This window comes from Scylla paramamosain, chromosome 39 (genome assembly GCF_035594125.1).
Source record: "Scylla paramamosain isolate STU-SP2022 chromosome 39, ASM3559412v1, whole genome shotgun sequence".
NCBI lineage: Eukaryota > Metazoa > Arthropoda > Malacostraca > Decapoda > Portunidae > Scylla > Scylla paramamosain.
In genome coordinates this window covers 10,162,345-10,175,126 of record NC_087189.1, presented here as the reverse complement: position 1 = coordinate 10,175,126, position 12,782 = coordinate 10,162,345, and the positions used below count along the sequence as shown (strand labels likewise).

General features: G+C 38.4%; 1 protein-coding gene across 4 annotated transcripts in view; it reads right to left on the bottom strand.

Annotated features, from left to right (window-relative positions):
- Positions 1-8,330: 8,330 nt before the first annotated feature.
- Positions 8,331-12,782, bottom strand: part of LOC135092158 (organic cation transporter protein-like) — a 108,588-nt gene continuing 104,136 nt past the window's right edge. For all 4 annotated transcript variants that reach the window (XM_063990428.1, XM_063990431.1, XM_063990429.1 and 1 more), the window contains 3 exons: positions 10,067-10,239; positions 9,680-9,864; positions 8,331-9,580 (listed from right to left, as the gene is read on the bottom strand). In XM_063990428.1, the coding sequence (XP_063846498.1) occupies positions 9,368-9,580; positions 9,680-9,864; positions 10,067-10,239 (571 nt within the window). In that variant the 3' untranslated portion in view covers positions 8,331-9,367. The remainder of the gene's footprint in view (positions 9,581-9,679; positions 9,865-10,066; positions 10,240-12,782) is intronic.

Here is a 12,782-nt window from a genome sequence, read left to right as displayed (position 1 = left end):
TAAACGTGACCTAACCTAAGCAAACCTAAGCTATCCTTGGCTAGCTGAGGGCATTCTAAAAAAAATCCCGTTTAAAGTTATCTTGAGGCGGCTGCACCATTGGCAATTGACCCAACCATATAGAATGGATCTCTAACGTGTTTCCATTAAGACAAATATTACAGTAACAATATTCGCCTTCTGTCACTTGAAGTATATAAGCTGAAAAATACTGGAACTTTAAAAGAGAAAGATTTTTTTTTTTTTTTATGTAGGAAGGACACTGGCCAAGGGCAACAAAAATCTAATAAAAAAAAATGCCCACTGAAATGCCAGTCCCATAAAAGGGTCAAAGCAGTGGTCAAAATTGGTGGATAAGTGTCTTGAAACCTCCCTCTTGAAGGAATTCAAGCCATAGGAAGGTGGAAATACAGAAGCAGGCAGGGAGTTCCAGAGTTTACCAGAGAAAGGGATGAATGATTGAGAATACTGGTTAACTCTTGCGTTAGAGAGGTGGACAGAATAGGGGTGAGAGAAAGAAGAAAGTTTTGTGCAGGGAGGCCGCGGAAGGAGGGGAGGCATGCAGTTAGCAAGATCAGAAGAGCAGTTAGCATGAAAATAACGGTAGATACTTTCCGAAAACAGCCAGAAAAGCCAAGGAACTTGGAAGAAATGACCTATGCCCTGAAACAGCTGTCCGTACCAAAAAATAAACACTATATTAGAAATACTTTTATCCTAAACAGTAAACCATATAGCATACTACTTCCTAGTGAATATGTTTTTCATATATGAAAAAAAAAAAAAAACTGTTGCCAGTGATACATAGCTTTAAAACTGTCTAAGGCTTTTTTGCTTATTATTGGGTTTGCTTTGGTTTGAATTTTGCCGAAGGCATAAGATCAGTCATCATTCAGCATCCGTACAATTATCTGAATTATTTTTTGAGACTGTCTTGCCAGCGGATCTTAACTACAAGGAACATCCATTTTTTTTTCTCTCTCTCTCTCTTTTCCCTGTATTATGGCGATGTTAATCAGGAGTACTAAGGCCTGCAAATCTTTGGTATGCTTTTCTATTAACTCAAAGGTTCCTTTATTGGTAGCATTGTTCATTTTCTTAAATAAGATTTCAAAGCATCCTTTCTCTGCATTCCATTCATCTTTCTCCTTGATTCACGAGGAAGGAGAAGTTATGATATTTTTTATCCTACCTAAAAAAAAAAAAAAATACCGAAAGGTTTCTGTGAAGGTGTAGAAAAAGAAAGTTTAAGAAAGGAGTGAAGAAAATTTTCTTTTTTTTTAACCGGTTTAATTGGCCATAGGTTTAGTTTCAAGGAAACATTTCGTCTGGGATAAAATGTATAATTTATGTATTGTTTATTTAAGTGTTATGTTATTGGCCAAGTTTACCCTAAATAGGAACACGTTTTCTTAGTTTTCCCCGTGTTCCGTTTTCCTTGTAAACATATCTTTAATTCTTAGTTATAAGTTAGTATAAGTCTTACTTACTCATTTCATATCATGTAGTATTATTCTATTAATAATTTAAATTCTTTATATGTATGTATTTGTAAGGGAAAAAGTGTATTTGAGGTTGAATGTGTTGAAGCGAGAAGCGATAAATGACTGGCTTTCGTATTTAGTCAGAAAATTCTTCAGAACGATAGAGGCCCTGAGGGGAGCGCAAAGGGTGGCTTTATAGGGGGATAAGTTTGGGTAGTGGTGTGGTGATTGAGTGGGTGTGTGGAGGTATTAGTGATGGTATAATAGTATTAGTGGTGGTATAACCCTGTTATCCAGGATCAGGTTTGTGAGTCTTGTGTTACCAAGTGCTCCAGCCTGCTGAAATTCGGTTGGTAAATTACGTCGGTGACGTAGCTCTGAGGGGTAGCGCCGGGATGAGAGGCCGCCATTTTATGGTTGGGGTTGCGGTGGTGTTGTGGCCTTATTGGTGTCTTTGCGGGTGGTGTTATGGTGTTATAGGTGATCTATGGTGATGGTGGTGATGTCTTCTGAGGTTTGAGGAGGTGAAGTGCGAGAATTGCTGTTTAATGACGCAGTGACGGCGTCTAGGGAAATTCCTGAAGCTGGGGAAAATATTTCAGTGACCTATGAGGGAGTAAAAGGGTTTTAGTGCTTTGTGAACTGACGGGAATGTCATATATAAATGTCATATAATGTATAACCTTTGAACAATAAGGTTTCCTGAGGCCATTCCCCTCAGGAGTATGAACTCCAAAAATATTGTGAGGGAGCTGGTGAAAATTTTCTCACGGGTAGGAATTCTTAAGGTGTTGCAGTCAGATCAGGGAAGTAGCTTCACTTCTCGCATGTTCAAGGAATGTTCTCGCATGTTCTAAGGCCCCTGAAGATTGAACAGAAGCTATCGAGTGCTTATCATCCCCTGTCTCAGAGTTGCGCAGAAAGATTTCACCAGACTCCGAAAAACACTCTCAGGATGTATTGTGAGGAAATGAGTGTTGAGTGAGATGAGGCGTTGCCACTTACTTTGTTCGCGTTGAGAGACAATGTGCAAGGGTCAACAGGTTTCAGCCCATTTGAGGTGAATGGTCCTTTGAGGATGGTGAAAGAAAAGTGGTTAGAGACAGAGGAGCCTGCTAATGTGGTGAAGTATGTGTCAGATTTCAAAGACAGGTTTATGAGAGCTAGGAAAATTGGCTGAAGTCAATGGATAACTTGCAAAAATGTAGGTGTCGAAAATGCGATTTTATAAACTGAACGTCAGTTTTCTGCAATTTTCACCAACTTCTGTTTGTCTCAACAGGAGTAGGCACATACCACTGAACACAAAAAAAAGTTTCCTATTCAACGGTATATAGCACAATTATTCAGCTCTCGCAAAGTTTTTAGGTAGAGCGATTTGAATATTAGCCAAGTACGAGAAGTGTGGGGTTCTTCCTCTGTTTCATTACTTACAGCATCGCTCGTCAATCGTCTTCCAGGCGTTTTAATGGTATATTATCTGACTTTTTATCTGACAGTCACCAATGTGTGGGTATAAATGGTTATTTTAGTAGTTTCTCTTGTGTCACGTCTGGCATTCCCCAAGGGAGTATTCTTGTGCCTCTCTTTTTTATTTTTTTATTCTAGTGGTATGTGTCATGGGATTTCATAGCATTGGATGCCTTATGACTTCTCTTTATTCTGTCATATTCCTGATCCGTCAAGAAGATATCTTGCAGCCACAAAACTTATTTCTGATCTTAAGTTATCTTCTCTCGGTGTCGGCATTATAACATTAAATTAAATCCTGCCAAGACCAGTAGCATTATCTTTAGCCGTTCAAGAACTCCCTGTCCCCCACATCAGGATACTGTAAATAACAATCAAGTAATCAATTTGTGTATTCCTTAAACCTTCTTGGTATACTGCTGGACTCCAAACTGACTTGAAAATCACATTAGGATAACATCTCTGATTTCCCAGAAGATTGGTTTGTTGAGGAAATGCAGAACTATTTTTAATGATGATTCGATAAGCAGGTTTTATTCCTTCATTTTACTCACTCAGCAGCGCTCACTAGAAAGTCAGTAAGGGTCACATATCACCACGCTGGGTATGCCGCGTGGGAAGGATTATGAAGCGGGACACGGACACAAGGCATCACACGGGAAAGGAAACAAACAGGGAAACATGGGATCACTTCTTTAACTTTACTGAGTTAGGCACAAGTTCATCAGCAAGCACGCATATACGTATCACCATTACTGTCGGTACACGTACTTTCCACCAGGAAAGAAGGAGGAGGAGCAAGACAAAAAAAAGCAAAAAGAATTCCGAACCAGACAGCTACATGATAATGGCAGACGGTTAGAGGAGCAGCGGTACGTCTTCGTTCTAGCCAACTTCAGTCTGCAGGGTTGCCAAGTCTCACGAGTGGGCGATTACCAAGTCTACGAAGAATCATAGCCTAACTGAACGTTTTATTATTAAATTTCCTGAATCGCTTCTAGCTTATCGATATATATATATATATATATATATATATATATATATATATATATATATATATATATATATATATATATATATATATATATATATATATATATATATATATATATATATATATATATATACACACTCACCTACAAAGACAGACACACAAGATAAACTTATGTTTATTTGTGTGTGTGTGTGTGTGTGTGTGTGTGTGTGTGTGTGTGTGTGTGTGTGTGTGTGTGTGTTTTAAGAAAGGTCCGCCATGTCATAGGCAGTAAACAAATTAAATTAGCGTTATTAATAAGGATCAATTAGAAAATTAGAAACTCTATAACTTACCAAGTGCAGCTTGCAGGTTGCAGTGCAATATTGCTTAGGTTACTTAATTGAATAGAGCATCTAAGGTGATATTGTCAGTGCTGTCTACTTTACGCATTTGGTTATACATGTCCACAGAAAATTTATCAAACATGTTATTTGTGACTTTCAAGTCCTTGCAGTACTTCCCTATCATGATAAGAGCGGTACATATTCGTAGAATTATTTCAAGCTTTTTCAATTTCACTATGTTGCGTACCTTTCTCTTGACGGCGTTTACGTGGGAAAAAATCCTCTCCGCGTCTACATTACTCACACTTACCAAAGCTTAGCCAGTAAGCTTTTGATAAGATTTTCTATCTCCTTCTTTATATTTACTTATTTATTAATCTTACTTATTTTTTTTTTACTGCAGACCAAGACTGGTCATGATCATCAGGCATCCCACTCGCAAATATTTCCTCATTGTTCCATGGATGGTGCAAAATTCGACGATATTATTCTTTGCATAGCCACCACTAGTGCCGGGCACCTTCACAACCACCTCTAGTGGCTGGCACCCTCACAACCATCTTTTGGTGGGCAGCCTCTTCAAACAACATCTTCTGTTATCATGGGCCTGAGTTTTCTGTTATTGATCGGGGATGTCACATATATTGCTCTGGAAAAGTACATTTTGCAACCACACTGCCTACTCTCCTCCTCCATTGATCTCTTCTCGAGTTTCTTCCCCTGTCATCTTGTTCTCTCCCTCTACAGAAATCATTTTTGCATTTTACTGCGTGCTCAGTAATGTGTTCGTGTAAACCCAATACACACAAATAATCCTTTCTGCAGAATTTTGTAACAGACTCATGTATTAGGGAAAAGACTTTGAATTTTTTATTTCTTAACATTGGCCCATATTATGAAAGCGCATTTTATGAAACAACACATTTCCTGAAGAAACTTGAGGCAAAATTGTAAACCTATTTCATTATTTGTTAAGCAGAATGACTCATACAGACTGAGCGGAAGGAAAAGGTTCACATAATCTGATCTATCTCAACAAGTTTACGAGCATTTTGCAATAGCGGTGTTACTTTGTTAGGTTGCTGATCAATGATGACGTGTTGAGTGAGTGGGTAGAAAAAGTCACAATGATAAATCATGTCAAGACTGTGGTTAGAAGGTCTCCAGGTAATTTTTCTGTGTGTTAGAAGATTGAGTGCGTGATTATTCAAGTATGATGATTGAAATATCAAAGAACAACATGATTTCCAGCAAGTCATCGCCAACAATGCAGCGTGTCCAGTATCTAGGTATAAAAGTCAGCATCAAGATTCACTAACGGTATCAATTTACAAAGTAAAAAAAAATAAAAAATAATACGTCCCTCCGTACGAACTCTCTTTTTAGCAAAGCCCTCGTAAGCTTTATATGTATATATATACTCGTATATATATATATATACGAGTATATATATATATATATATATATATATATATATATATATATATATATATATATATATATATATATATATATATATATATATATATATATATATATATATTTTTTTTATGTAAGAGACACTGGCCAAGGGCAACAAAAATACAATAGAAAAAAAAAAGCCCACTAAGGTGCCAGTCCCAGAAAAGGTCCAAAGCGGTCATAAAAAATTTAAGGATAAGTGTGTTGAAACCTCCCTCTTGAAGGAATTCAAGTCATAGGATGGTGGAAATACAGAAGCAGGCAAGGAGTTCCAGAGTTTACCAGAGAAAGGGATGAATGATCGAGAATACTTGTTAACTCTTGCATTAGAGAGGTGGACAGAGTAGGGGTGAGAGAAAGAAGAAAGTCTTGTGCAGCGAGGCCGCGGGAGGAGGGGAGGCATGTAGTTAGTAAGATCAGAAGAGCAGTTAGCATGAAAATAGGGATAGAAGACAGCTAGAGATATTGCAGCGATAAGGGGGAGGCTGAAGACAGTCAGTTAGAGGAGATGAGTTGATGAGGCGAAAAGCTTTTGATTCCATCCTATCTAGAAGAGTGGTATGAGTGGAACCCCCCCAGACATGTGAAGCATACTACATACATACATACATACGAATATGGCCCTTGTACAGAGTTAACAGCTGCGGGGGTGAGAAATACTGGCGGAGACGTCTCGGAACACCTAGCTTCATAGAAGCTGTTTTAGCTAGAGATAAGATGAGAAGTTTCCAGTTCAGATTATAATTAAAGGACTGACCAAGGATGTTCAGTGTAGAAAAAAGGGACAGTTGAGTGTCATTGAAGAAGAGGGGATAGTTGTCTGGAAGGTTGTGTCGAGTTGATAGATGGAGGAATTGAATTTTTGAGGCATTGAACAATACCAAGTTTACTCTGCCCAAATCAGAAATTTTAGAAAGATCAGAAGTCATGTGTTCTGTGGTTTCCCTGCGTGAAATGTTTACTCCCTGAAGGGTTGGACGTCTATGAAAAGAAGTGGAAAAGTGCAGGGTGGTATTATTAGCGAAGGAGTGGATAGGACAAGAAGTTTGGTTTAGAGGGTCATTGATAAATAATAAGTAGATAGTGGGTGACAGGACAGAACCCTGAGGAACAACACTGTTAATAGATTTAGGAGAACAGTGACCGTCTACCAAAGCAGCAATAGGACGTTCAGAAAGGAAACTTGAGATGAAGTTACAGAGAGAAGGATAGAAGCCATAAGAGGGTAGTTTGGAAATCAAAGCCTTATGCCAAATTATATCAAAAGCTTTTGATGTGTCCAAGGCAAAAGCTAAAGTTTCACCAAAATCTCTAAAAGAGGATGACCAAGACTCAGTAAGGAAAGCCAGAAGATCACCAGTAGCTTTAGATGAAAAATGAGGATAGAGAAAGTATGAGGGAACAGAAAAGGGGCTATTGTCAGTTGCCTCAGACACCTGAGTTTCAGTGAGGAAAAGAAGATGAGGTTTAGAAGAGATGATGTGGTGTTCTACTGGTTGAAAATTAGATCTTAAACCACGAATGGTTCAGAGGTTAATGAAGAAAAAGTTGAGGGGGGTGTCAAGACACTTCGGGTCGTCGTCAGAAGGGCAGTCCCTCTGGACATTTGTGGATCCCTCCCCAGATGGGGACCCCGAGGCAGGTGTAGGAGTCGCCATGATAATTTTGAAATTTTGAGTGAAGGGTGTGTGTGTGTTATTAGGTGCTTGTAGTTTTGTGTGGAGGAAGAGAGTTGTCTTTAGAGGGCAGACTGTGAATGCCCCCTTGTGTTGTGAGACACAAAGGGAAACGTTCAGTGAGGTTACAGCACCCCCTGATCCAGTGCTTTAGACCTCATTGGGAGTAATTATAGTTTCGGCAGGTGCCTACTGCCTCCTCCTTTCAACCTTTCAGCCTGCCATTTTAGACTTACGATCTCTACGGTAACATTACTGTGGCCGACAGATGACCCTGGTGTGTTTGTTGACATTTTTTCTCAACCAATCTCAGCGGTCTAAACACTGAAAGAGACACCATATTACAACTGGTGGAAATCAAATAAGATTTAATATATTAAGGTAAATGGAAGGCTACATATTTTCTCATTTCCATAATATATATACAATTAGGCCATAAGTTTACTTCCAACGTACATAATGTCACTTGTAATGGCTTAACATTCGCGAAATTAAAACTGATACAGATTTATACAAAAAAAATATTGTTTGAAAACATGGTTTTCAGCGTAGATACATATTCTCGATAGCATATTGCAGGTTAAAATTATTCAAGCTATAATTTATACAGGAAAATAGTGTTCGTTTAGGTTCAAAACCATTCTTGATGCTTTTCCTTCTTCCATTTTCCCTTTCTCTTCCTTGTGTTCTTTCCTCTTATGCTTCGTTCCTCTTTCATGCCTTTCGTCATCTTCATCTGCTTAATGTATGGAGAAAGTTCATTACTCCAGTATTTCCCTCTTCAGAAACATACACTATCTCAGGAGGTGCTCATTATCCACATTAAGTTCTTAAGAAATTTCTAAACACCCTCTCTCTCCTCACTGGACGGTCATATGCTAATTCAACTTGCAATTCCATGTGTCAGTTTTTAAAAAAATTTTTGTGGGTTGTATAGTGGAGATGAAACGTTCATATATTAGGATCGCGCCGTCTGATGTAGTCACTACAATTGTTCTTAACTTGAGGAAGAAAGCGGGTACCTTAAGAAGTTGTGTTTAGTGACTCATCATTAAAGGTGATGCGAATTTCTTAAGTACTTATAAGATTCGTAACTCATCAGTGAATCCAGGCACCATTCATTAGCCTACTAGTACTACACACTTCTAATTTCCGTTATAGTTGAACTGGTTCATTGTACTATCTTCACTCAAGCATCATAATTCAAAATGGAAGCATTGCAAGACACTGCGACCTGGACCAACAAGTCATGGTTACTGACGTTAAGCAATAACAGCTACAGTAACAAATAACATTTAACAAGTAAACAGTTACAGTAAATGACTGTTGTGCTTCGTGATTTGCTTTGGTGGAAAATTTACCATAAGATTAATAAATTGAAATGCACTTCATATTAAGTTAAATATTGAAAGACTGTCACGGTTTTCCAGTCAGTACGAAAATGACTGATGTAAGGCACAGATAAATTAAATCATAAAGATGGTGGAAAATTACAAGGTTGTCGCCAGAACGGATTGATTGTGGAGTCAAACACAACAGCCAGCTCTGGTTAGTAAAGAGAATACAGGAAGCAGAACACAGTGGAACATTAAAGCCATAAATATTTACCCCTCAAAGAGGAAAAGAGAGACTTAGAGGAGGAGAGATGCCCAACAGACAGGTAGGTACACCAGAAGCAGTGAATGCTGCTTTGGTTAACATTAGAAAGTTGTTGCAGGAAGGACGTTTTATTGTCATCACCATGTGGATACTAAATTATGAACTGTACTTGAGCTTCATTTAGTTTGGCAAATTAATTTTTATTACATTTGGTAGTTTTAATTTTAACTGATTTGGCAAATACATTTCAGGCAATAAACTTTTACTATCAGAGATCTAAGCTTGATTGGTATTCCAGATGAGAGGAATCATGAAAACTTCCTAGCGCCTGCCAGTGTTCTTTACATTTCTTGTTGGTCAGATGACAGAAAGGCTGATCTCCTCTTCCGTTACTTTCTCATATTCATTCTGAGTGGGTCTAAGGTTGGAAGTTTCCGGCTCCGTGAATTCCTCATTTTCATTCTGAGTGAGTTTACGGTTGGCAGTCTCCGGCAGAAGAAAAACCAATCCTGCGGCGATGATCACTGCCACGCTCAGCATTGCACCGGGCGCCCACGGGTACACACGGCCCTGAAAACATTGCATCATGCTTAGTCTCCAGCAGTATCACCTACTTGAATAATCTTTTTCACAGTCAAATAGAACTAATGAAGAGCTACACATTCGTACCAGAAGGTCATTGATGTAAGGAACCATCATGCTGCCGACCCTCGCAATCATGCTGGCCTCCCCAACAATACGCGTCCTGTGATTGGTGGAGAAGAGCTCGCCGGTGAACACCCACACTAATTGCAGGCTCGCTGTGATGGCCATCTTGCCACTCAGGGAGAAGAACACCTTCAACTCGGCAGGAACTGACACCAGAGACATTACCAACCAGTAATAAGGATAAGTCGCTCTTAGGCGACTTATCCTTGTTAGATCTGTCTTTTCATCATGACACGAACAATTTTACGTAAATAGAAAATCTCCATCCTCAAGACCTACATACCTGAGCATCACGCCACATCGTCAATATAAGTAGTGGGGAAATTATACATTTAGATTTAAACAAACCTTCATCCTGGAGTATCAAGAAAAGTGTCACAACAGAGACGCAAGTTCCAGTGAGCAGTAAAAGCATTGCGAGAGTCACTCTTCTGCCCAGGTAGGTGATGGCCGGCCACAGACCAAGGTAGGCAGGCACCTCCACAGCCGCAGACAGGAAGCTGTACACGTAGTCGTTTGTACTGAAAACACATAGCAGAATTGTGGAATTTTTATGTATTTATTTATTTTTTAATGTTACATTAGTCAATTCGAGACAAAAACACGGATGAAATCAACCACCACTGTAACAAAATGCGATATTTTTTTGGGGCATGATAGCCGCTGGCCAAAGGCAGTACAAATTTGAAAAAAAAAAAATCCACTTGAATGCCAGTTCTCAAAGTAAAGTCAAATGGAATCATCAAATATTACAGGATAAGTGTCTTGAAACCTCCCTCTTGAAAGAGTTCAAATCATATAAAGATGGACATAAAGAACCAGGCAAGGAGTTTCAGAATTTACCAGAAAAAAAAAATGCTTTAGACAGAGAGATAAAATAGGGGTGAGAAGAAGTAGAAATTCTTGTGCAACAAGGCTGCAAAAGGAAGGAAAGCATGCAGTTAGCAGGATCAGTTAGCGTGAAAAATCAAAAGACTGAGGAGAACAATGCCAGTCTACGACATCACAAAGAACGTTCAGAAAGGAAACTTGAGATAAAGTTACAGTGAAGAGGATAGAAGTTTTATGAAGGTTTGAAAATGACAGCTTTTTTTTCTGATTGGGGCAAAGCAAATTTAGTATTAATCAATGCCTCAAAAAATCAGTTCCTCCATCTATCAACTAGACACAACCTTTTAGATAACTATCCCTTCTTCTTTAGTGATACTCAACTGCCCCCTTCTACACTAAACATCCTTGGTTTGTCCTTTACTTGTGAAAAACTTCACATATCATCTCTAGCTAAAACAACTGCTTAGAAGTCAGGCACCTTGAGTTATCCCCGCCAGTTTTTCTTACCGCCGTTCCCCAGCTATTAACTGTACTAGGACTGTATCCGTCCATGTATGGAGTATGCTTCAAATGTATGGGGAGTTTCCATTTCTATCGCTCCTTTAAATAGGGTGGAAACAAAAATTTTTCGTCTTATCAGCTCCTCTACTCTAACAGTCTGTTTTCAGTTTCTTTCTTATCACCGCAATGTTGCATCTCTTGCTATCTTCTACCATTATTATGCCATTATCATGCCAACTGCTTTTCAGATTTTGCTAACTCCTCTTTCGTGGTGGTGGTGGTGAGCAGACATGCTCCCAGACTTTCGGCTAAACTTCCCTGCGCTCTCCAAACTCATCAGCCAGTAGTAATATACTGGCTTTGCTGGTATGTTTCCTTTCACGAAAGTGATGATATAGCCATACCATGTGCCAAGAAGATAAATAATTAGGAGAAAACCGAGCTGTTATCGCCGATGTACCAATAACATTTCTGACGGCCACACCAAAACAAACTAACACTACTGTTTAGCCATATATATATATATATATATATATATATATATATATATATATATATATATATATATATATATATATATATATATATATATATATATATATATATATATATATATATATATATATATATATATATATATATATATATATATATATATATATATATATATATATATATATATATATATATATATATATATATATTTATTTATTTATTTTTATTTTTTTAATTTTTTGTAGTTGGGACACCGGCCAAGGGCAACAAAAATTTAATGAAAAAAAAAAAAATCCCACTGAGATCCCGGTCCACGAATAGGGTCCGAAGCAGTACTCAAAAATTAAAGGATAAGTGTTTTAATACCTCCATCTTGAAGGAGTTCAGGTCATAGGAAGGTGAAAATACAGAAGTAGGCAAGGAGTTACAGAGTTTACCAGAGAACATGGACAGAATAGGGGTGAGAAAAAGAAGAAAGTCTTGTGCAGCAAGGTGGCGGGAGGAGGGGAGGCATGCAGTTAGCAAGATCATAAAAGCAGTTAGCATTAAAATAGCGGTAGACGATAGTAGGAGATGCAACATTGCGACGATGAGAAAAAGGCTGAAGACAGTCAGTTAGGGGAGAGGAGTTGATGAGGCGAAAAGCTTTTGATTCCACCCTGTCTAGAAGAGCGGTATGAGTGGAACCCCCCTAGGCATGGGAAGCGTACTCCATACATGGACACGGATAAGGCCTCTGTACAGAGTTAGCAGCTGGAAGGGCAAGAAAAACAGGCGGAGACAAGTAAGAATGCCTAATTTTATAGAAGCCTTTTTAGATAGAGATGAGATGTGAAGTTTCCAGTTAAGATTATGAGAAAAGGACAGACCGAGGATTTTCAGTGTAGAGGAGGGGGACAGATGAGTGTCATTGAAGAAGAGAGGACAGTTGTCTGGAAGGTTATGTCGAGTTGGTAGATGGAGGAAATGAGATTTTGAAGCACTGAACAATACCAAGTTTCCCTCTATCAGTCCTTACCCACCTTCCAACGAAAATTTATCAGGTCGGTTTACTTACCTACACTTTTTTTTTTTATTCAACTTTTTTTTTTTTTTATTAATATCTGTGTCTATCCATTATGTCCACATATATCCCTATTGTTTCTACTCAACATTTGTTGTTTGTTTCTTATTTTTTTTTTAGTTAACATGCCGTTGTATACCTTCACCTCATAGTTCTGTCTTTGTTTACTTATAT